At 38.0% G+C, this 26,265-nt stretch overlaps 1 protein-coding gene and 1 non-coding gene across 2 annotated transcripts in view; one reads left to right on the plus strand and one right to left on the minus strand.

The window, feature by feature from the left end:
* Nucleotides 1-872: 872 nt before the first annotated feature.
* Nucleotides 873-26,265, minus strand: part of Gfral (GDNF family receptor alpha like) — a 63,140-nt gene continuing 37,747 nt past the window's right edge. Inside the window, exons 6-9 of the mRNA XM_034508159.2 lie at nt 23,720-23,970; nt 3,659-3,751; nt 3,171-3,243; nt 873-980 (exon numbers count right to left, since the gene is read on the minus strand). Of these exons, the coding sequence (XP_034364050.1) occupies nt 917-980; nt 3,171-3,243; nt 3,659-3,751; nt 23,720-23,970 (481 nt within the window). The 3' untranslated portion in view covers nt 873-916. The remainder of the gene's footprint in view (nt 981-3,170; nt 3,244-3,658; nt 3,752-23,719; nt 23,971-26,265) is intronic.
* Nucleotides 5,569-5,711, plus strand: LOC117713199 (small nucleolar RNA SNORA48). Its single transcript, XR_004607379.1, has one exon. It is a non-coding gene; the product is annotated as a small nucleolar RNA SNORA48 (small nucleolar RNA).

A 26,265-nucleotide genomic window follows, 5' to 3' on the forward strand; every position in this document is an offset into this window, starting at 1 on the left:
CACCACCGTCCGGCTTCAAGTTTAATTTAACATAGACACTTTAATAAAAACAAGACCAAGCAAGAGGAATATATCTGACCTTCAATGGCAAATGTATCTTTAATTACTTGCATGGTGTCTTTGGGCTATTAAATATTTACATTTTGTGTGACTATCCAGCCTTAAGATGCTGAACTATTAATGCCAACATGATTATATGCATTTGTAAAGTGTATATTCATTAATTGGCAAATATATTTTCTAAACACAATTATATTGATGACAAACCAGTCCAAAGTAGCAGTATAGAAAAATTACAGAAAATAGCAATTTAAGTATGTCTTTATTTTGTGATGATTAAATTCATGCTAATTACAGATATTAACACACCAAACAAAAAGTAAAATTTAATAAAATTTAATATTATTTAAATTATAAAATTTTTAGGATGTCAGGTTTTATTTTTATAAGCAGTCATCTAACCAAATATGTTCAATGTTACCAATTTGTTTATTGATTGAACATGAAGTAAGAATATGTAAATAGAAAATATAGTCAACATTCTCATTAGCATTTTAATTTTAACAATTTAATGGGAAACTATAACATTGTTCAGAAAAATGCACACACTAATTATGATACGTCCTATAAGATATGTGTACCAGTAGTCTTTCATCAAAACTGTCACATTTTACATGACACCTGTTGCCTTTAAGGGAAATGTTATCATATGACACCACTACAAGTATTTACTCATTTTTTTTTTAAGAAAACAAAAAACAGATCTGTGATCATTATGCTGTATTACTGTACCGGGCATTGTTTTTTTTTTTTATATATATATAATGGCTAAATATTGTCAAATCTATCTTAAATCAGATTATTGGCAAATATAATTTTCCATTGGTTAGTCACACGGACTTGTGGTTGATAGTGATCACTGAATGATGACACCTCCAGGCATTTCAATAGGTGAAGGATCTCTTTCTTTACTTGGTATTCTATAGGGAAATAAGAGAAGTTGTTAAGATGCTAGTGTCAGCTCCTTATAAGTGTGCATGCTTATATTTAGGGTGGCATCTTTGTTGAGGGATAGGGATACTGAAGTTACTGAGGATAAAGTTTTAAGAGTAGAATATTCTAAGGCTCTCTAAGGACTATCATATATTTTACTATGGTTTCCAAATAATCTTATTTAATGGACTATTTTCACATAAGTAAGTTTTCAACTATATGTTTCTTAAAAACTTACTTTAAGACAGTATGACAATATAAAACATGTGTGAAACTCCTCAAATGGACTAAGGGTTTGTATCCACATGGTTATACAGGCTGTTGGGTATATGTGACTGAAATCTGTTAGGAGGATTCTCTAATTTTAGATCATGGGTAAAGGAAGTTTTGGTGCTGATTATGTTTTATTCTGTTCTGTTCGTGATGCCTTTGATTTTGGAATTTTTAAAAATCCTAGTTCTTACTACATAACACAGTTTTAAATTATGTGGAAAATAATTTTTACTTAATAGTATGAATCATTTATCTTAAATATATGCATTACAACCAAGTCTGTGACCCAACAGTAGAGCTTTTGCCTAGCATGCAGCAGACTATTTAAGTTTAATCCCTAGTGCCACAAAAACCAAAGATCAAATCAATAAATATATATTAGAGTAAATTCAAGTTTTTGTGTATAATAATAATAACACTCTTTCTGTCCTCTAGTGAAAAACTGTGCACTTTTACTCAAGTAAAAACAGAGGTAAAATTATGTCAAATTCATGGGGAACTCCAACATGTTGTCTGTGTGGTGGCTTTTTGTATGTGAGGCCTCTTGAGCCCATTTAGCCAATGTTAACTTCGTATGATGTATGTGGCTAAAAAGTAAAGGTCAAGAGCCATCCCTTCTATGTATGGGTTTTCCTGGGATAGCAAACTATGGTTTTTTATTTTTCAAATCAGTGTTCTTGTCATGAAATAATAAAGCAAGCAGAATAATTGAGATGTGTTTTCGAATATTTTAAGCCATATACAGGATAGTCAATTAACTGTGCAATTCTCTCCTTAGATATTGATTTTAACTATTTGGACTTCAAAAATACATTGGAATCCATACAATATATTTTTGGACAATTCTTAAAGTCTTGGAGAATTCAGTTTGCTTTGGTATTGGTTTTGATAGATGTTAAACTAAATGTTTAGAAAAAAATTAAACATTTAGAAGCATTGAAGCCAAGAAGTTTTTAAACTGTTGTTGCATTTAAAAATAAATAAATGTGAGTGTTCTTAGGCAAAGCATTGATTCACCATCTACTGGCTTCTTGTTCTAGCTGTTTACATCGCCACTTCAGGTTTTTTCTTTCTTTCTTTCTTTCTTTTTTTTTTTTTAACAATACCTGCCTAGTTATCAAGTCCTGTAATTATATTTCTTAGCTTGCTTCTGGGGCAGCAATATGTGTACATGCACTGTGCAGTTGACTGAGCAAGCTTTTATATGTTGTCAATTGTCAAAGAGAAACACATATAAAGATATATGCTATTCAAACTAAATATACATATGCATACATGTATAATTATTGAGCAAGTGAACATGATACTTCACATGAGGTTGTCCTTTTCAATTAAAAGTAAACAGGTTATTTATTTTTCAATATTAAAGAAGTTAAAATATTTTAAAATCCGGGAATTTAAAACTATAAAAATCAACATATTCTGGTAATGAACACAGCTAAGGTAAGGAAAAAGATTTGCAGAGAGTACAGACAGTAGCACTTTTTTATGGGTAGGCATGAGACCTCATTGAATGTGTCTTTCAGTAAATATTTATTAAAACTTGCACAAAACCTTTCAATGTATAAGAAGCCACAATGATATGTGTTCAGGTAAATGTAATTGAATCATACAATACATGACTTATGTGAGTTGATCAGTTTTCTAAATAAGTGAACTGGAAACAGCACAATTCAGTTTGCTGTAGGGAAATTCAGGCAATAGATTGATAAATATTATAATTGGGGGGAACCCGTAATCCATATGTACCTGCAATGCAATATAAAACGAATCCCCTGCGGTCACATTTTCCTTACACAGAAGACTGAAAGTCTATAGACTTATCCCACATAAAGCTATATTCAACCTTCAATCCAAGTTCCTGATTTTGTCCACTCCCTCTCTTCTGAGTTGCATTCACCTACCTTAGCCTGAGCATCCCCAAGAAGAGAACTCCACAGGTAACTACCATGCACACAGCAACATAGATTAGTTCTCCTGGGTAGAAAAGATTAGAAATTAACTGGACATGTTAATGTGGATTGATGGAAGCCCAGGAGGCTTCAACCCTACATGAAGAACTATAGGCAACTGAGGAATGTTTGAGCTGGGGAATGTTTGTCTTCGGGAAGGGGCACAACGATTGGCTACCCAATACCAAATGGCCAATACTGAAAACATACATACAAGTAACATACAGACTGAGAATGTTATATTAGTAATATATCCATGTATACTTAAATGAATGTATTGCATGAATTAGAAAGAGAAAAAGGAAGGGTATTTGGGAGGATTTAGAGGAAGAATAGAGAAGTCGAGATGATGTGATCATATTATGATCTCAAAAAAAAAATAATTTTCAATTCACTGTATTTTAGAGACACTAAGCATTATTTTCATTAAAGGGACTGACCATTAAAGGGAGAATTGAATCCAGTCAGAGCAATTTCTTTTGAATGCTTTCTTTCATATGAAGAAATGTCTTTGACATTAGGAGTTGGGTAATCTGAAAGAAAATAATTGAAGTATTTAAAAAATTGAAGTATTTAAAATTATACTTTGGCTTTATCAAATTGTTATAATTTGTTTCATATTATATTGAATCACAGCAATCCAATTCTATGCCACTGTTTTTATAAGTCTAATGATTTGTATGAAAGTACGAATGTTAAAACTTTAAAACCTTGTCCCTGCCATGTTTGATGAACTAAATCATGGAAACCTTTTTCCTACAAACCACAATTAGACAAAAAGATTTTGCTTTATGGGATAACTTACTCAGCCTTGCATATGGGCAAGAGAGACAGAAGACAGTAATTTGAAGCTTCATGTTTAGATATTGAAGATTTCTTCTTTACACAAGTGATTATTTTAATGTGTTTTTCTTTCTTTTTTATTTAAGTTTTTTTATTGGATATTTTATTTATTTACATTTCAGATAATATCCCCTTTCCCCATTTCCCTCTCCATCAGAAACCCCTATCCCATCCCCCCTCCTCCTTTTTGCTTTTATACCATTTTAATTACATGCAGGTATTAAGGTCAGTTCTAGGTTGAGAACTAGCAATACAATAGATGCAAATAATCAAGGAACAAGCAAGACACAAATAGTCAAAGAACAAGCAAGGCAATAAACGAAGTCCTGTGATCACTGCCATGATCCCTGGGGATGCAGGAACCCACTTCATTGTGTTTTAAAGAGACCACGTTTTTCAAGGAGCCACTGGTAAATGGCATACTACAAAGGAGTCTCTAAACATGCTGGCGCCCCCTTCTGCCCAGACCTGGAACTTGACTGTTTTCCTTCCGTGGTTCTAGCTCCTCCACACTGACCGGTCTCCTTCCCACTTCACAATCTGAATTCAGTTTTTGCTGTTGTGCTTTTTCTATCTTGAAGGGCTACTGCTGGTTTCTCTGGGCACTTAAAGTCTTGAGCATCTCTGAGGATATTGTAGTTCTAGATGCTCCTTGCCTCACTACTCTGAAAGGCTTGCTTCTTTGTGGCTAGGTCAAAAACTATATTTTTTTTTCCTGTGGTATGTATTATTTTCATTGGCTTTTCTCCCTTAAAAAAGTAAAATCCTGATAATTAATTAATGGATCTATTTCAGTACAACTTCTCCCTGCCTATTTTACTATAACCCTCCCTTTCTTCCTTCTTCCCTCCCTCCCTCTCTCCCTCCCTTCCTCCCTCCCTCTCTCCTTCCCTCCCTCCCTCCCTCCCTCCCTTCCTCTCTCCCTCTCTCCCTCCCTCCCTCCCTCCCTCCCTCCCTCCCTCCCTCCTTTCCTCTCTCTCTCCTTCCCTCCCTCCCTTTCTTTCCCTTCCTTCTTTCCTTCCTCCCTTTTTATTTCTCCCTCTCTCTCTCCCTCTATCTCTTCCTCCATCCCTTCCTTTCTTGTTCATCAAACACATGGCATTTGTTGCTGGACCACTTGACATTTACTCATCTCTTTCTAGAGCAGACTTCTCTTTCAAGTGCCCATTCATCAGGCAACTTCTGAGAGAATCTGAGCCATTTTACTGAAGTGGATCTATTGCCATCTATTTTTAGAAAGCTGACTTCAAAAGGCACAGTATTTTTGAAGACTTGTAGCATTCTCAAACTATTTCCCTGGCAACACTATGTCTGTTTACCTTTAAATACTAAGAAACTATAAGGTGCTAGAAGAAAATGTTTGAAAAAAATGTTCTAAGATAGCAAATCACCTACAGTTATATGATACAAGTCTCTCTCTCTCTCTCTCTCTCTCTCTCTCTCTCTCTCTCTCTCTGTGTGTGTTCATGTAATGTACTGAAACACATTAGTTAAAATTAAAGTTCTCTCCCCCTGGCAATGGGCAAAGGGATGCCTTGTTGGTAGTCTTGGTTTTCTATCAGTCAGGACAGAGCAGTTGTCAGTTCTTTGTTCATCCTAGCTTGATGCCTGGCTTGGTGGTCAAAGCTGCTTTAGGCCTAGGACACATTAAAAAAAAAATCAAATCAAATCCAGGCAGCATGGTGTGGAAGGAGGAAGAAAGACAGAGACCTGTGTTCCACCATGCCAACAGGTACAGGTGGGAAAAGATGCCCACAGGCCTGCCTTATGCCTCATGGTATGGGTGGGTCATAGACATACAGAGGCCTGCCTACATCCATATAGTGCAGTGTGAGAAGAGGAAGACAGACAGACCTGCAGACTGCTATGCCACCCACAGACCTGCCCTCGAACGCATTGAGTACGCAGGCCGTAGGCACCTGCTTGCTGGAGGATATTACCCTGCAGCCACCAGCGTCGTGGCCAGCCTGCATCAGGATCCACCACAATTTGAGAGGTGGACAGATGGGAGAGGAAGAGAAGTGGAGCCACTCAAGCATTATGAAGAGAGATGGAACTGGAGACTCAAGGGTGGAGAGGAATGTCCTGTTGAGAATAGCGACCTGAGGTCCTGGAGAAGTCCCAGCCAGAGCTGCTGCTGAAGGTTCTGTCTGGGCTCATAGCTACACAGCTGTTAGGACTAGGGTCAATGTTCTTGGCTCATATTACCATTAGGGAACATGGGGGACATCCTCGGTCAGGCATCCACCAAGGACTACATGGCTGACCACGGGCTGTGCAGAGCTTGGCCCACCTCTCACTGGCAGCAGCACTGGGAGAATGATCCCTGTGCCTCACCCTGGCAGCCCAGTGGAGCTGACCCTGGTGGCAGGGGACTGAGTGAGCTGATCCTACCGCTCATCTGTCATGGGGCAGCTTGGGTGCAGCGGTAATGCCCTTCGTCCTTCACTACCTGTGTAGCAGTCTGGAGAGCTGGCCCTGGGATCTTGAGAGGGTGAACTGGCACATCCCCTCATCAGCTAAAGTGCTCAGGAGAGTAGACTCCACGTCATGACTGGGTAACAGTATAGCTGGCCTGGTGATGGAGATAATGGGGGTACAGATGGTGGGGGAGATGAGGAATGGGGGTGTAAGCTGACTCCAAGAGCATGAAGGCAGGAGATCTGACCCTGCTTCCTGCTGATGGAGGTTCACAAGATGCCCACATGATAATTAAAGAGCCTATAGATAAGAATACAAATTACCCACCTAAATATTACAAATTGGCCTGTAATTATCCATCCCTTATATCAAATTCATAGCTGCCTGTAGCTATTTAATGCCACGCATAATCTGAATCACCCTGTTCTTTCTCCATTTTCCTTCCTTCCTTTTGGGGTTCTCTCTCTCTCTCTCTCTCTCTCTCTCTCTCTGTCTCTCCTCTCTTTCTTTCTCTGTCCCATCTCCTTCTTCTCCTCCAAACTTTTCAGCTCCACCTTCCCTTCCACTGCCCAGTCACTGGCTCTAGCTTTTATTTTACCAGTTAAGTTAGAGAAAAGGTTCACAAGAGGATTCACCCCTTGTCTGCATCAACTCCCTGGATAGTGGAATTAGCATCAAAATGCAAGCCAGTCCTATCCACAACAAGGGTGAGTATAGGATATACATTGAAGATTCTTATTTTTTAACCAGTCAATGGGAAGCAGGAAGACACTACATTAAAATAGTATGTGTCTCTCCATGTAAATACTAATTTAAAGTCTTTTTGTTTACTAAACACACATATATATATAAACAATTGCCACATGATTTCTATTGCTCTTAGCCACTTTTGCACAGGATTCCATTCTCTCTGTCCCTGGATCCAAACAAATCAACCATCTCACTCCACACTGCTACTGATGTGTAGCAAACTATGGGATACAAAAAGAGAGCTTCTTTGGAAAGGTTTGTCAGTATCCACACTGACCTCTAGATATGGGTAAGAAATTTAGGATTCATTCTTACTTTGAAATCAGGGGATCAATTAGCAGGTGAAGGGTCAAGTGTGACAATAAGCACAGAAGCAATAACTAACTTAAAAACTGCTGTCACAGCTCAGTCAGCAAAGTGTTTCCTGTGCAGTCTCAAAGACCTGAGTTCTACCTCCAATACCAATATAGAAACCCAGCTGTGGTGCTAACTTAATGTATTTCCAGTGCTGGGGAAGCAGAGACAAGAAAATGCCTGAGACTTTCATGCTGGCCATCCTTGGTGAACCTGTAAGTCTCAGATGCCAGTGTCTGACTTGTCTCAAGATTATTGTATGGGAAACCAATAATAAAAGAAATACTTAAAACAAAACAAAACAACAAACCCGACAAGGTAGATGACGTCTGAGGAATGACTTCTAAGGTTGATTGATTTTCACATGCCTTTTCATTCCCATACATAACCATGCTCGCACAAATACACACACACACACACACACACACACACACACACACACACAATGCACATTTAAACACAATTAAAACTAGAATGTTTCAGCTATCCATGGTGTCAGATTTAAGGGGATTCTATTTGAAGCATGTCAGTTATATGCTAAATTATATTTTTTCAGGGCAGTGCCTTATTTTTTCTAAACATGCAACATACAGAAGTTTAACTTTGCGTGAGTACAGAAAATAAAACCTGTGTACTGATTCAAAAAGATACAAATATGCAGCATCTCAGTAAGAGCACAATATTACTGCAGTATCTCAGTAAAAGTGCAATATTACTTAGGATATGTAAACAGCAAAATACACACCATGAGAGAGAAAATTTGTGCAATCAAGATATTCTTTATGGACTTGATGTTCTCTGTATAGGAAAACATTTTAATTTATGTATGTGTGTGTGCTTGCATGTGTGTGTGTGTGTGCATGTGTGTGCAGGAACATGAGTCACACTGTGCATATAAAAACGAGAGCACCACTTTGTAGAGCCAGTTCTTTCCTTCCAATTTTATATGGGTCATAAGAATCAAACTCAGATCACTAGGCCTAAGCAGCAAGCGCTTTTTGTGCTAAGCCATCTAGCTGGCCCTTAATGAGTATTTAGGTGAAGACTTGAAAGAAAGCAAGAAGAAAATCAGTCTTTATATCAAACATGGGGTACACTGAGAGGCCCAGGAGCTCTTCAGGTAAATTGTTTAACCTTAAAGTACTGGACTTTTATCACTTAAAGGCTCCAACCTAAGTCACGCCCATGCCTCGTGCACACTCACAGGGTACAGTCCACAGCTAAAACAGGAAAGGTAAGAAGTTCTGTGCACATGTATCACTAACTTCTCAGATGGAGCAAATGAGTGAAGTTTGAGTTCCGAGAATGAGAACCGTGGACAGTCGGCTTTTAGTTACCTTTCCACAGGTTTCTTTCTAGAACATGTTTAATAATGATTGTAAAGGGCATTTAATACGAATACAAGCATTAAGGGTTTAGAACAAACACCTCCAGTCAGAACCACGTTGTACTTTTTCACAAATACTTCAGATTGCATTACAAGGTAATTTGTATTTTTTAAATATCCTGTTACTTTATGTAACTTTACAAAGATATAATGATAATTAGAAATAAAAATATAAGTCATAGCACTGTAGACAAGAGAGTTAGAGACACAGGTCACATCATAAGGAGAGGCCAGTCACTGATGTCTTACCATGGACTTAAGACCTCCTTCTAATTTGCTGAATGTTTTGGCTTGGACTAATTTTTGTTTTTCTTTTAAGTCTTCTGAAACCAAGTTTATTAAATTAAGATAATGTTTTTTTAGCCAATAATGACAATTAAACACGGCAGAGCATACAAATGATCCTGTAGAGTATGGGTGTAAAGTAGAAGCCATGTTTCTTTCTCTCTATTTTTTTGAGAGAGAATTTGAGAAGGGTCATGGGATGGGTTGGAGGGACGAGAGAAAGAGGAGGAAATTTAAATATATATATATATATATATATATCATACACACACATATATATGTGTATATATACATATGCATATATATACATTCACATATACATATATATGTATATATGAATGGCACAAAAATAGAATATTAGAAAAAGAGAAATTGATTGTAAGTCATAGAAACCTTTAATTATGGTAAGTTAGTAAAGTCAAAATTCTTAATAAGACAGAGGGTGTAGGGGAGGGACAGGGAAAAATGTCTAGTGTTGGGGGCCAACTTTTAGCAGAAAGCAGCTATCAGCTTTGCAGCCATCTTGAGCCATATACCCTGACATGAGACTTGGATTACAATAGCCTACAACAGCTGAGCACACTCTGATAATCTTGGATTAGATACCTTGGGTGTGTGAGATTAAAGGTGTGTAATTTAAGAGTATGACTTAGAAGTGTAGAGATCAGATTTAGAGACAAGACCTAAGGGCATGATTAAAGGTGTGACCAAAAGGCATGGCTTAGAAGTGAGAGATATAAAAGGCAGAGGCAGACAGAGATCAGAGAATCAGACTATAGAGAGAGAATCAGACACTTCAGAGAGTACAACTTGGAGTACAACTTGGAGTAGGAATTAAGCATTAGGTAGCAGGCACTTGGAAGAGAACTTGGAAGAAGTAACTTGGAACTTGGAGGCACTAGGGACTAGGAACTAGGGACTAGGAATTTAGGATTTGGGACTTGGAGAGAAGAAGAGAGACTGAAGAATAAACGGGATTGAATCACACTGTCTGGTCTCTCTCCATTCTTCGAGTCTGTCCTCTCTCTCTTGCTGGACCCTGACCCATGGACCGGAGCGGCAGCTTGGGCCAGGATACAGTGGCCGCCAAATACGGGGCAGCCGGGCCTCAACATTTTGCTCAGTCTAGGTTTAAGTTTATTCAATACAGGAGTCAAGCAATGCAATTGGTAGAGAAATATAATCAGATAAAGGGATAGCAACAGCTAAGCCAGCACTGAGTCAGGAGATGGCACTCAGTTGAAAGTTCTGTTCAGGCCATATTTAAAGAACTAAAACAATAAAAGAGACCATGTGTCCATTGTAGGATAGGCATGCTGAAATGGAACGGTGAGGGAAACTGACTGGATCAAAGTAAACATGGAGAAGTGTTGGGAGTAGCTATTAAGACTGTAGACACATGCTTCATGTACATTTTCAAGGTAATAACTACCACATGTAGCTTAGACAGAATGCTGTTGTAAGGTTTAGACTGTGATCTGTACTAGAAACAGAGTGACTGAAGACAAAGGAGCTGACTCATGGCGACCTGGGTACTTACAACACCACCAGAAAAAAGAAATCTTCATTTGCAGAACCTATACCACATCACAGTGGAGTAGTACAGTGAATTGCCCCTTGAAACAAGCCTTGTCAACTGATTTATGTGGCCTCCCACTTGTTAGAGTGCCTTGCCTCCCAACCAAAGTAGACAGCATCAGAAACTAGTGAACTCTAGAGTCTTAAATAACTAAGCTATTTTGAAAGTCCTTATCATATGCCTCTGGGGACTTTTATCCACCAAACTCAGGTGCCAACGCAACAATAAAGTAGAAACCCAACTTTTATAAACTTATAGAATGGGGAAAATTAGGCAGCCTTGGTGCTAACCCAAAACCAAACCAAACCAACCAACCAACCAACCAACCAACCAACTAACCAAACAACCAAACAACCATCTGAAGAACCCTTCTCACCCTAAGTAGAGGAATAGAAGAGAAAGAGATGAAGAAAGGGCGTCAGTGTTATAGAGGCACACTGTTGAGACATCATTGAGAACTTACACAGGTCTTGATGGAAGTTTCTATCATTCCACAGTGTTTTATCTAGTTGGAACACTGATTGAGAGTAACCAACGAGAAGAATAAAAGCTGTTTGAGCGCTTTACAGCCTTCAAGGTAACAGAGTGATTTTTGAATTTTCTTGCAATGTCCCTCTAATGTTGTAAGGATTTTAATGGGCTCATGAAAAGGACTCCAAGAGAAAATATGGAAATCCTGATACTAATGGAAGATTAACCTACTTGACATTACCAATGGATTCCTAGAAAATTCCTTTACTTGTTTCTTACTGGCCTCATCAAAGAGGCTTAATTTCTCTAAGTACCAAACACCCCTTTCCATAGAAGTTCTCCATCTAAGATAATTTTCCAGAGTGTAGGTGCCAGAGTAGTTAACTATTAAATGCTCACATGTGGTATTTTATGGGAAGAATCTGATGCTATTATGTTGCTGTCTCATGAATACTTGTCTTTTAAGCCAGGAATACACACACTTATAATAAATGGCTTTTATGACTTCACATACACAACCCTGATGTGCAGAAAGTATAGAGGAAAGATTGCTTATCTTATGCAGGCTTGGCATGAACTCCATTCCCAATTACAGGCAATGAGGGGACTGGATTAAGCCAATGAAAGCATAGGCAGGAAAATGGAAAAGATAGCACAATGCCTTCACATAATAAAGACTGTTATTGTTCAAATTGCAACAATATTGTTTTGGTTTGTTTCTTTATATTCTTCCGTGATCTTAAATGTTTCTGTCCTCTATAGTGGTGCCAAAATGTGAGCTGTCTCACTCATCAGTGGCAACTCTTTAATCTTTCTTTTTTGGCATAAGCACACAGCCAAGGTAGTCATGGATGATTCATGCATCATTTCATGCTTGGTGGCAGACTTCCTTCTCCCCTAAAAACACCTAAGCCTTTAAGAGCAGAGTTGGGGAAAAAAAGTGAAGGTTGGAGACAGATGTTCTCCTGTTGTTTCTGTTGAGGGTTTGTATACTTCAGTATTTCCAGATTTGAGCTGTGTGAAACATTTTCTGCAAAATAAGAAGCCAAGCCAAATTCACTGGGTTTCAGATCTGCAGACAAAATTTGAACCAGCTGGCTTTTATTGGTAACGTTTGTGTGCAAGAAAACCGAGTGGTGAAAATAAAACCAGCATTTTTTCCCAAACTGGAATGGACGTGTCTTTTGGCTATCCCTTCCATCTATCTTCTCTTGAGAGAATTTTGAGTTTTGAAAGGACCTCAAATAAAACGTGCCAGGTTATTCTTTGGAGTATCTGTTCGGAATATTAACAAAGATAGAAGATGGAAGCAAACCTGCTTCCTCTCACAGCCAAAATTCAGAAGAAGATGAAAGAGGCTGTGGCTCTACACAGCCTGGGTTCAAGTTGCTTAGAGCATGCTCTCTATGCATATACTTTGAGAAGTAAAGCCCAAGAGGCACCAATTTAAATCCACAAACGTATACATCAAAACCTAACAATAATGGCACATTATGGCAAACTTCACTGGGTTTGCAGATGGCAAAGCTCTGCCCTACAGTTTAGGTACATTTAGGTGGGAAATACTAGGTTTATTGTAACAACATATGAAATGTAGATTTAAATATATTAATAGAAGCAAACAAGCATGTTCTATCATGAGAAAGGACAAAATATTTACAACGATTTTCATAATTTTAAAAGCAAGGCAAATAAGAGGTAATCTTAGCAAGAGTGGACTCCCTTTTCTCCAAATTAATAGTTCCCTGTTATCAGAAAGAGTAAGTATTCTTACACAAATAAAGAAATGGTGTAAATTTTCTTAAAATTTGATCTAGTCTTTGAGAGGAAACTCTCTTGGCTGTTTGTCTATTGTGAAGTTCCCAATGCAGGTGACAGCCCCCAGAACAACATTGTCTTGTCAAAGCTGCAAGTGTTACCATAGCAAATACGGCATGCCCAACTATTCAGGTTGTGAAATACTATGTAAAAAGCATGTACCATGAGCCAGCTGAGAGGTGCACTTCTCATCCAAGCCCAATTTTACAATGGGAAGCCTATATTCTGCACAATTTTCTGAAACATTGTAGGGAGTGTCCTGACACTCAAGTGATGATAAGGTTCTGCAGCCTGAATCTCAATTTTCATCCATTAGAACAGTAAAGTCAAGGAGAACTCTGAGATCAAAGTCATCCATGCTCTGTTGGATGGCCATGTGCCAATGGGCAGTAATAATGAGTTACTTTAAAAAAAATGAAGGCTGGGAGGGGGGTCACATGTAATTGGAAGGAGGAAGGTAGACATGTTGCAGAAATCCAAGGAAAGTTGGAAGACAGAAAAGGTGGGTGGATGTGATTACATTTAATTGTATAAATGTATAAAATTCTCAAAGAATAAAAAAGATAGAAATTGCCGGGCGGTGGTGGCGCACGCCTTTAATCCCAGCACTTGGGAGGCAGAGGCAGGCGGATTTCTGAGTTCAAGGCCAGCCTGGTCTACAAAGTGAGTTCTAGGACAGCCAGGACTACACAGAGAAACCCTGTCTCGGAAAACAAAACAAAACAAAACAAAAACCAAAAAAAACCAAAAAAACCAAAAACACAAAAAACAAAAAAGATAGAAATTTAAAGATCTTATTTTTCCATGCTTATGGCATTTTTTTAAAAATGAGTACATCTAAGATGTAATCACAGCTTATTTTTACTTAACAAAACAGGTATCACCACATTAGTTTTTAATCACAATCAGTGTCTCTTCTGGTTGAATTTGAGGGTGTGTTTCTATAGTTGAGATTATAATATAACATTTCTCCTTTCCCTTTCCTTCCTCAAAACATCACCCACACACCCCTCCCTTTTAACTTTCATAGTCAAGGCCTCTTTTCATTAGTCATTATTCAATGTTTATAGTTAGGTTTTCTATTGCTGTGGTTAAACACCATGGCCAAAAGCAAGCTAGAGAGAATATGGCTTATTTCTCTTATATTTCCACATCATAGCCCATCATTGGAGGATGTCAGGGCAGGAACTCAAGCTGCTGCTGCTGCTGCTGCTGCTGCTGTTGCTACTGCTACTGCTACTGTTTACTGGTTTTCCCACTCTTGGCTTACTCAGACTACTTTCTTATACCTCCCAGAACGACTTGCCAGGGGTGACCGTATTCACAGTGATCTAGGTTCACCCACATCAATTACCAATCCAGAAAATGCCTTAAAGACTTGCCCACAGGTTAATCCTATGAAAATATTTTCTCAATTAAGAGTTTTCCTTTAGCTAGCACTAAAAGATACTTCATTCTGATCACCAGGATGGTCAACCAAGAAGAAATTTAAATTCTAAACATGTATGTGCTGAACTTGGTGTTAAATTATATCATAGATCAAATGGAGCTGACAGATATCTAAAGAAGGTTTTGACTACACATCACACCATGTGCACTCTTCTCAGCAGTCCATAGAGATTTTTATAAACTAGATCCCATGCTGGAATATAAAGTGAATCTCAGGAAATACAAAAATTTTTGGAGTATCTCCATGTGTCTTCCCTGACCATGATTCAATTAGCTCAAAATCATTAGTAAAGGATTATTTAAAAATTAAAAAAATTCATTGAGATTAAATAACACTAAAGAACAATGTAATCAAAAATGAAATTTTTAAAATTCCTGGAAATAAATGAATATAAAAACCCAAGATGCCAAAACCTCTAGGACACACTGAAAGCAGTTTTATGAGGGAAGTTTGTTGTGTTAAGTAGATATATTTTTAAAAAAATCAAATGGAGACGAATAAATGCACTAAAGATGTATCTCAAGAGTTCAGAAAAATGAATGATAAACTAAACTCAAAGCTACTAGATAGGAAGAAATAATACCAAGTCAAAAATTAATAAAATAAAAACAAAAGCAACAACAAAATTCTAAGGTTCAATGAAATTAAAAGCTAGTTCTATGAAAAAAATTGGCAGACCCTTAACCAAATTAATCAAAATGAAGAAAGACAAGATCCAAATTAGTAAAATTATAGATTGGTAAGGGAGCATTATAACAGGATTTGAAAACATGTATGATAGATTGATAACAGGATTTGAAAACATGTATGCTTTATTAAGTTGAGAAGCTAAAAGAAATCAATGGATTTCTGGATACATCCGAAGCATTAAAATTAAGCTAAGAGGAGATTGACAATTTAAACAGATCATAAAAATATGGAGACAGAAAGAGTAACAAAAAGCCTTCAGACAAAAGAAAAAGATCAAGGTACAGATGGCTTGAGAGCATAATTCTACCACACTTTCATAAAACTAAAACCCAGTACTTCTCAAATTATTAACACACTAGAAGTGAAAGGATCATGTCTGAATGTCCTCTTTAAAGCTGCCATTGCTCTAATTCCAAAGACAGGTCAAGACACAAAAAAGACATAGAATAGATCAATATGTCTAGTGAATATAAATACAACAAGTCTAACACACACACACACATACACACACAAACACACAGAGGAACAATAACTACACATACACACACACAAACACACACACTGTTTTTGTCTGCTTTCATGTTGTTGCAATAAACACCATGAACAGAAGCAACCTGGGGAGCAAATGTTTATTTAACCTTATGGGTGTCAGTCCACTTTGAGGAGAAATCAGGTCAGGCCCTTAATTCAGGGTTGACTGGTTTGTTTCCAATGGATCTTTCAGCTCTGTTTTCATGCAACCCAGATTTCCCTGAACCAAATAATGAATACAGAAAATGTGTTTCATTTACATAATGGAATACTATTCAAAACAAGGATATCATGAATTTTGTAGGCAAATGGATGGAACTAGAAAATATAATCCTGAGTGAGGTAACCCAAACTCAAAAGGACATGCGTGTTATGTACTCACTGACAAGTTGATATTAGTCAAAAAGTACAGAATGCCCATGACACATCCCGCAGACCCCAAGAAGTTAAACAAGAAAGAAAACCCAAGTAAGGGTGCTTCAATCTCACTTAGAAGGGGTAACAAAATTATCACTGGGGGGAGGCAGAGGGAGAGAGGGACTTGAGTGGGAGAGAGGATCAAGAGGGGAAAGGGGGAACAGGATCAGGTATGGGGGAGACAGGAGAGAAGCCCAGAGGACCAGGAGAGTGAATGTAATTATTTCACAGCTGGGGGTGTGGGGACCTGGGATGTGAGAGGCTACTAGGACTCAGTGAGGATACCTTAGCTGAAATGCCCAACAGTGGGGAGATGAGACCTGAGGGACTACCTTCAGTCCTAAGACATGGTCCCCTAGTGGCAGCATGCCTTGTATCAGGCAAAACTAACATTTGGAGGAAAATTTTGTATACAATAAATGTCTGTCTGTCTAGCCCTTGTTGAACACGTGGCCTACAGTTGCCCAAGCCTATGGTTTTCTGTGAATTCCCATATTCCTCAAGTTTACTGTTCACTGAGCTTCAGATTCTTCCTATGAGTTAGCTATGTAATTTCTGTGACACTGCCCTGATTTAGGGATGATGAAGATCATGTCCGTTACAGACATGTTGGTGTTGTGTTGCCTCTACAAAACCACACTGTGCACTAGAGTCTATTAATTTCCAAAACCACGATTCAACCATTAGGGTTGTTTGTCTTGATCATGTTTTAAAATCCACGTTTAAAAGTTGGCCTTACAAGAAAGAAAGAAAGGAAGGAAGGAAGGAAGGAAGGAAGGAAGGAAGGAAGGAAGGAAGGAAGAAAGAAAAGAAAGAAAGAAAGAAAGAAAGAAAGAAAGAAAGGAAAGTCTCTGTTTATATTTTAGGTTTGAAAGCTAATAAAAGTTAAAAACACTGTTTTCCTCCTGAGGTCCAAGCCCAAAGAAACATTTGGAATTCTAAGTCTATAAATTAAAATACATAAAAGGCAAAACTTACAGAATTTATCATGGTTATATGTTTCTATATTGATTTGTAACTGAACTCATTTTAAAGAAATGGTTTGTTTGTTTTTATTATTCTTTTCATTGCTAACTTAAAATACACATGCTTGATCTTAAAAAAAAAAAAAACACACAAAGCCTTTTCAAATAATGAAAAACAAGGTCCTAGAGGAATAATCACAGAGTTCTAAAAGGGAAAAACATAAATTTATAAGTGAGTGTCTACAAATTTGATGACCTACAAATTCACCATGGAGCCACTTTAATCCAGAAAATACAACATATTCGAATGCTTAGAGACTACATAATAAATATGAATATAGACTAGAGAAAGTCTGTTAAATGTTCCTTGAAAACCAGAAGACTATTTTAGCACCTGGACTGAATTTGAAGGAAACTAAACTTGAATTAAAGTTTTGTGTAGACACCAAGAAAAAGTCAGTGGTTTTGGCCAGTTCAAGTGGTTTATTTAAAGACAGAACTTAACATAAAGTTCCTGGAACACTGCCTTATATTTGGCTGTAAGAAACAGTTGTGTGTGTGTATGTGTGTGTGTGTGTGTGTGTGTGTGTGTGTGTGTGTGGTGTTTTTGTGAAGGAGGGAGTGAAGACAGAAAGAGAGAGTCAGAATTGCAATCAGAAATGTCTCTCCCATTGCTTATTGTTTGATTTATAGTGTACAATTCTCCTTCTCAGCCAGGCAGTGATTTCATGACACAGAAAATTAAGACAAACATCTTAAAAGATGAGCTTGAGCCTTCATTAATTCATCTTCACAGTCTCTAAATTATCTTTTAAAAATGATCACAGTTTTATGCAGTACAGAAAAATATGCATCAATGTGTTATGCACCACTCCATACACATGGGCAGGTTTAAAAGGCTGTCTACGAATGCACTGAATGATGAAACGGGATACTGGATTCAAGCCTTCACTGGGAAAGAGGCAGATGAATGCTGTCAAGAAAGAATGGATCATGTATCCATTGAATGCGCACAAACATGATAAGTAAAACACTTTTACTAGCATCTTGATATCTATGAGAAGGCATGGACAGACAGAGGAAGAAATGGGGCTATAAAATGAAACTAAATGCTAGAGCATGGAGTGGCCAGAAAGGTCCTTTTTGTAAGACTAAGACCTTACTTAATATGTAAGTACACGCTAGTTCATGAGAGCCAGCTGGGTGTAGAAATCCTTTGGAAACAATCTTCTTCCATCTGTATTTTCATGTAGACACAGGGAAAACATGGGCAGCTTAGGTGATGTATTAATTTAAGAACACAGTCATGTTTGGATAGTGGTTTACTTGCAGTGGTGAAATGAATCCAATTATTAAATTGAAATATACATTTTACTATTCAGAACTTAAAGAAGTAGATCACAAAAGAACAGTGTTAGGACATAAAGACAGCCAATATTCTCATTGTAGTGAACATCTGAAGCCTGTGTGTGTTAACTCCTGATTCTTTTACTTAAAAACTTGAATTAAAAATTTTTAGCTTAAAATGAAATAAAAGATTGAGGATCTTAATTTTAATTCTAACAGGGGGAAAATATCGCTTGCATTCATGGACAGGGCAGCCACCAAGAAAGAATATATGTTGTTTTGTTCCTGCTTCTATGGATTTATTGGTTCACTGTTGGGTTACTATTATGTGTCTATAGTTGTTGGGAGGACTGGACAAAGTGTGCCACCAGAGGAGCTTCATGGCTTTTTGCCCATGCAGACCTTTCTTGTTCTCTGAGAACTATTTGCAAAGGGGGCTCTTGGACTTCACACAGGAGACTGAAGTTTTCCACATATGGAGAAGATCAGTGGCTCCCAAACTTGGCTACAGTCTGCGTTATCTGGACAAGATTGGTTTTATATAAGAAATTCTGTAGATATTTCTGAGGGTGATTCAAGTTTGGGAATCAAATATTTGATGTTAGTTAATTCCCTTTGGCTTGGAGTTGTGTTTGGCCTATTAGGGCCTTCATTTATAACAGAATATTTATCCTAAATAAAATTGGGAGACCCAACTACCTTCTGTGAACATTTAGTAGAGAATCTTGAAAATATGTATGGTTTTGTAAAGTATAAAGAAAAAAAAAGCCAGAAGTAAAACCTGGAAGCCCATTTAATGGACTAGTTTTAAATCCAAAACCCAAACAATAGTTTTTAAAGTAATGTGTTTAGAAGACATACATTACTTACTATATAATAGTCACTTGATACATGGAAGTTTTTCTCAGTGTGCTGTACAGTCTTTGGTAAGCTACATGAGGATAGCTAGAGAACACACCTCTTGTGCTTTGGAATAAGGTCACAGTGCACATAAAGCCTGTTTGCTGTTTGAAATATATCTTTGGATATTATCAGATCAATTAGGTAACTGGTTCTAGGAAAACTGGGTGTAGTCCATGGACATCTGCCACAAACCACAAACACAGAGGTAGCCCGAGAGAGCAGGGTGAAAGAGAAGCCCTCACTGCAGGCACGCATGGTATTCAATTTTGCTTTGTCTAGAAAGAGAAGTGGCTAGACATAAAACTTACAGTTGGTGGTTAATTTCTAGATCAATGAGATGAAAAGAACAACTATGGAAATTTGTAACCATGGAAGGGAAGGGGAAGCAGCATGTGGAAGGCTGTATGCTAGTGGTAAAAAGTGGGCAGATATTTCTGGGAGACTCCATCCACCACAACATGCCCTCCATACAAAGGTGAAGTTAATAGGTTATACAGTGTAAGTCTGCAGGGTCTCTTAACAACCTCTCTATGCCATGAGATGAAGTGTGATGTTGCTATAGTGGGAAGGATGGGAGCTAGCTCTGGGTATCACAGAATGGATTGCTTTTCTCTAAGGCTGGCTAGTAGAGATCCTTCTAATGACGAATGGTAAGTCTTCCAGCATCACCAAAGACCTGTAGGGAGCCCTTATTTTGGCAGACTACCAGTACATTGATGAAATGATTGTCCTATCTTAAAGGAGTCAGGGATTCCTTGTAGCTGAAATGTATATTTACTTTGGGTATAGAGTTTTTCTTTCCTTCTTACAATCAAAACATTTCCCATAAAACACTAGTCTCCCTTGATGCAGCAGCAACTTAGCAATGCTTTGCCTTGTACCTTACCTTCACCACATTTTTTTCTCTAGCAAAATTCAGTTTGTGCAGTAAAATGTGATTGTGGAAGACGTTTGCTTTATATTGCTATGATATAGTCTATGATCAAAAAAAATGGGGACAGAAAGGGTTATTGGGGTGGTATATCTCTATAAAAGTCTACCTTTGAGAGAAGTTAGGACAGGGAGTCAAGCAGGAGCACAGGTGTGCCTCTCATGGCTCCCTGGCTTGGTTCTTTATCCAACCCATGGCCACCCGCTCAGAGTGGTACTACAGTAGCCTCAGCCCTCCCATCAATCATTAATCAAGAAAATGTCCCACAGACTTGCCTACAGGACCATCTGATGGAGGCATTTTCTCAATTGAAGTTTCCTCTTCCCAAAGGCCTCTGGCTTATGGTAAGTTGACAAAAACTAACTAGCACAGAGCTCTATTCAGCATTTTGCATGCACATATTTAAGAGTTCCAGAGATCATGGTTACTACAATGGGGAACAAAGTTCCAAGGATGAATAGTTGGCCTTTTTTTTTCTTCTATGACATAGTCTCATGATATATTTACAAAGCACTGCAGAGAGATCCAAAAGGAGCAAGTTTTAATTCAATGTATTGAAAGAAAACTACATATATTTGTACAAACTAATGACTCCTCCTGTTTTCAAACTGGCCTCTGACTACTACTCACAATCTATTGCTCTATGCTTTGTATTCTTCTATGAGTGTCAGATATATTCAGACATGAATTTGTATTTCCCAGCATAATAATGAATAAATTAGATCAACATTATGAGATGCTGCTTTATGTATTTTGTTGGAGATATAGTGGCAGAGATTGGCTAGAAATACACCAAATTCATTTCCCTTTCTACCAGAAGTGAACTGAACTTGTCTTTTGGCACATGAAACTAAGCAAAAGAAGACAGATTAGAAAATTAGCACATGTTTAAGAGTTTATATTGCCTAAGAAACCCCTGATTAGGTTGTAAAACAACAGCAAAACCCCAAACCATGTGATTGTTAAACTGTACATAGTCTCTCAAAAATGGATAATCTGAGTCTGATCTGAGTTCCGTAGTCATCAAAGAAGCCATAGTACTCCAAACAAGGAGAACTATGAACTGAGGTCTGGTTTTGGAAAAATCAGGCTAAGAAGAAAGAACCTTGGAGAAGACAAAATGGAAGAAATGGGAGGTGGTTCTTTGAAGATGCATGATCCAGGGTATAATTTAGTAAATCTACACTACAATGTGCTTCCTATGCTTTCTAGCTGGATCTCATTATTCTATACTCAGTAATGTTCCCTCCCTATCTCCCTTCTCTCTCTCTCTCTCTCTCTCTCTCTCTCTCTCTCTCTCTCTCTCCTCTCTCTCTCTGTGTATGTGTACTTGATATTTGTAGTAAATGAGATAGCAGTGAAAAGTCTGCTGTTCATACCTTCTTTGCTTACTGTAAGGCAGGACGTGGGATTACATATCATACAATTGACTTTGAGTTAGTGTCAGAATGGAAATTTGGAAAACTTTGAGATGTCTTTCTAGGAAAGGTATAAATATCTTCTCTGTGTAAACTCAAGAATGACCTTATATTTGTTAAGAGGGACGGTAAATGGTAGCAATTGTATAACTGTTGGTTGATAATCCTAGTGTTCTTTCTTCTGATGCATAGTTAGACTATAATGTCCAGACTTCTGGAAGGTATGTATGGTCCCATTAGTTGTTGTCAGGTGTGAGTAAGAGATGTTCATTGCTCTCACTATCAAACAATAAACACTCCCATATGGCTAGGCTATATACTTCTTATTCTTTCCTTGTTCTGAGGCTGAGTGACAAGCACTTTGGTTCCCTACGGTAAATCAGATGTACATGCTGGAAAGTACCTAGTCTTTCTTAGATGGTTGTTTTTAATGCTGACAAAGTCTGTGTTGCAGTAAAAGGGACCCATCCTGTGTGGAGCTTCTGCTGTTGGTTATACTATCCAGCAGAGTACTGACATCTCAAAGATAATACGGTCATCATGGATACAATCATGTAGGAGAATACAGACTTGCATTAGAATAGAGTTATCCCTGAGCATGATGAACTGCCTATTGAATAAGCCTATAAGGCAAATGTTGAAAAATCATCAGAAGTTGGCTTGAGGTCTAAAATGAATAGAACTTGTAGAATTTTGGCATGGATGTGGTGGATGCCCAATGGAAAAGCCTGATCTATGCTCAGACAGCAGAGCACAGACCAAGTGCGTGGGTCAGTGTATAAAAGGAAAAGGAGCTGAAACAAGGGACACAGGGAACTCCTTTGGAATGAACAGATGCAAGGCTGAGGGTAACAGGTAGAAACAGCTGGCTCTGGAAAACTACCTGTCACTGGCAAGAGGGGAATATCAGCAGACAGAAACACACATGAGAGGAAGCGCCAAGCTCCTCTACTTTGATCTATGAGATGTTTTTACAAAACTTTTGAGAATCTCAAGACAGTGGTATCAGTGTACTCATCTCCAATCAAGCCAGTGTCTAAATTTCAGTTTAATTTAGTTCCCTAAATTAAATATTAACTTAAAATATATTTACATCTTAGTACTAAAAGCTAATAAGCAGATTTGATAAAGCCCAAAGGGACAGAAAAATAAACCACAGCAGCAGGACACCTTCAATCATAGACTTAAAAATCTATCAATCCCGGTGAGCCCATCTTGACTATCCACAACCTTGTGTAGTTTGCTCCTGAAGTCACCCTGAGATTGGCATATGACTTGATCTGCTCACAGTATGACAGCAGGAGATACTTGAGAAATACCTATATATTTGGTTTTAGTCACTAGGAATTCTGCCTCACCATGTAACAGTACCAGGCTTTACTGCTGAAGGAGACACCAGAGGAGAAATATGCTGTACCATCTGACAGTGCTTGCTAAATATACCCACTTGGTCAATCCAGCCTCAGGTATCTGTGAGTGCCAGTACTTGAGGGAGTCTAAACAAAACACAATTCACCCAAGGCCAGAGTATAAAACGGTTCAGCTAAGTAGCTAAATGGTTAATGATTTTCGGCCAATGTTTTGGAGTTGATTTTTTTTACAGAACAAATAATAATTGATATGTTCAGCATGTAAATGAAGCCTTTTATGCTTTTCATATTTAAATCAGTAAACTATAATGAATACTAACTTATCAATTTAAACAGCGTATCACTTTCTGATACAGGAGAAATAAAAAGCAAAACCAAACATAACCAAAATAGCAAACACAAATTTTTTATGAACATTTTTGTTTCAGGTTGGCTGGATTATTTTTTTCTTTTTCTCTTTTTTCTTTCTTTCTTTGTTTCTCTCTCTCTTTCTTTCTTATTTTGGTATAGTGGAAAATGATATGTAGGTACGCAGATAGATAAAAGACAATCTTTTAATTGGACAACTTACTGAAACATGATTTGCCATGAAGCATGTGCTGGAAAATCATGCACAATGTTTCTTCATTTTGTGTAATGCTCCTGCAAGCACATGGCACTTGAAGGACTGTCCCGAAGGTTCCTAGGTAGGCAGTCCTGCAGCTGTCACTCCCAGAACAAGTAAGGTCTTGTTGGCCTAACATACTAATGCAGGTCTCATCTTCATGGCACTTCCCAGTCACATGGGGCCAGCATTCTGTCTGAAATGTTTGATAGTGTGTCCTAGAAGACAGAGTGAAGAACTGGATTTAGTCTATGGATAGAGTGATTTCACATTAACATGTGATAGTTTCTTACCTAATGAAATAAATGAAAATGCCTGGGGCAGAATGAGATGTTGGTTCCAAGACATTAAGGAAAGCTAACTTTGAACTTTCAAGCATCACATAGGGAGTGTGGAGAAGAAAAACAAAAATCAAAATAGTGAAACTTTGTAAATTACTCTACTTTCCTGAGACCAATTTTCCCTTATGGCTAATTTTATCCCAACACTTTGCAATATGAACTACTTGAGAGATTTATTAAAGAACTTTTAAACCTCATGTAATTTTGGAGCTAACATTTAGACACTGTCCACCACTGAGAAATTTATTCCGTTTCCATGCTTTCATACCGAATAGACTTTATAAAATTATTTTGAGAATTTTTTTCTTTTTGATAGCAAGAACTAAGGCTGGGGAACATGTCTCCCTGAAAGAAATTTCACAATTTCTAGTAACCTGTCAGATCATCTCATAGGGTGAGACTGAAGCCCAGACAATGAAAGGTCAGTGATAGGCAGAGAGATACCTTGATTGAAGCTCTGTAGGCATTCAAATCTTGGTCTGCTATTTAAGCTTTAATATTATGTCAGCCTCCTTCAAGGTATACTTGGAGATGGGAGGTTTCACTAGACGCACTCTTTCCTCTTCTCAGTGTAACCATGTTGACTAAGTCTCCTTTTTGTTTTCTAGTGTTAATTTGACTCCTTTAATTGACTTATTGAGGCCAATTGTCCAACCCAGCTTGGACACAGATGGTGGATTCCCGCACTCACCAATTCAACTACAAAAAACTGGCATAGGGACCCATGACAAACCTGTAATTCCATGTCTCTTAGGAGGCTGAAGCAGAGGACCTAGTGTGAGATCAGTGGTGACTACCTATAAAAACAACCTTGCAGTTTAGTCTAGATTCATCATGTCCTGCATTGCTTACCTATGCCCCAAACTGTCTACATAAGCATGTGTTTCTGAAAATGGAAAGATAAAGTCACCCTAAACATGAGCTTGCGTGTGCTAATAGAAACCTCAGTGAGAGAAAGAGAGCCAGCCATGCTGAGCTCAGTTGTGGTTCCTGAGCATGACTATCTGCACATGACATCTTGATTGTCAGCGAGCAGCTAGAGTGAAAGTTTTAACAGAGAACGTAGACTGCCCATAATGTCACTCAAAAGCTGCAAGAGCCCTCCATTGCAGTAGCACTCAAGCCCTGGCACCTCACCCTGTGTAATTTCTTGGCTTTCTTTTCTGTTGCTTTCCCCTTTCACTACTCCTTCAGAGGATGCCATGCACTTCCATTGCAGTATCTTGCCTGTTGGATGGCTTTGTGTTCTCTCTGGTAGTAAGTTAAGAGACCAACTCAGTAATTTCCTCCAGTTAGGTCAAACACTCCTTATTGGAAGCATTCCTTAAATTAAAACATTTTCAATCTATCCTTATCTTCTTTATTGTATCCTTAAAGGGGTTGTTTAATTGTTTGTTTTTGATATTATAACTGAATTACAACATTCCCCACTTCCCTTTTGAGAGGCTAGGATCCTTCTCTGGTAGGCAGATAAATAGGGAGACGGGGCCGTGGAAGTTTTTCAAGATGACAGACTTCTTCAAACTAACCCAACCTAAATTGAGTGAGGAAAACTCTTCAGAGGCTTAAAAAAATCTCAGCTCTCAGGGAGACTGTATTTTTTTTTGCTTCAGGATTCCTCACTCTGCTTAGCAGAAGGTCTTTTTCTCTGTGTGTCTGCTGCATATGTGTGTTTTATCGCCCACAGTAAACATCTTTTTTTAATGCCCATTCTAGTCTCATGATATATTTACAAAGCATTGCAGAGAGATCCAAAAGGAGCAAGTTTTAATTCAATGCATTAGAAGAAAACTACACATATTTGTACAAACTAATGACTCCTCCTGTTTTCAAAACTGGCCTCTGACTACTAATCACAATCTATTGCTCTATGCTTTGTATTCTTCTGTGAGTGACAGATATTTGTAATTTCTGTGACACTGCTCTGGTTCAGGGATGATGAAGATCATGTCCGTTACAGACATGTTGGTGTTGTGTTGTCTCTACAAAACCACACTGTACACTAGAGTCTATTAATTTCCAAACATGCAATTCAGCCATTAGGGTTGTTTGTCTTGATTATGTTTTAAAATCCACATTTAAAAGTTGGCCTGACAAGAAAGAAAGAGAGAGAGAGAGAGAGAGAGAGAGAGAGAGGAAGGAAGGAAGGAAGGAAAGAAGGAAGAAAGAAAG

Source organism: Arvicanthis niloticus, chromosome 7, assembly GCF_011762505.2.
Source record: "Arvicanthis niloticus isolate mArvNil1 chromosome 7, mArvNil1.pat.X, whole genome shotgun sequence".
Taxonomy (NCBI): Eukaryota; Metazoa; Chordata; class Mammalia; order Rodentia; family Muridae; genus Arvicanthis; species Arvicanthis niloticus.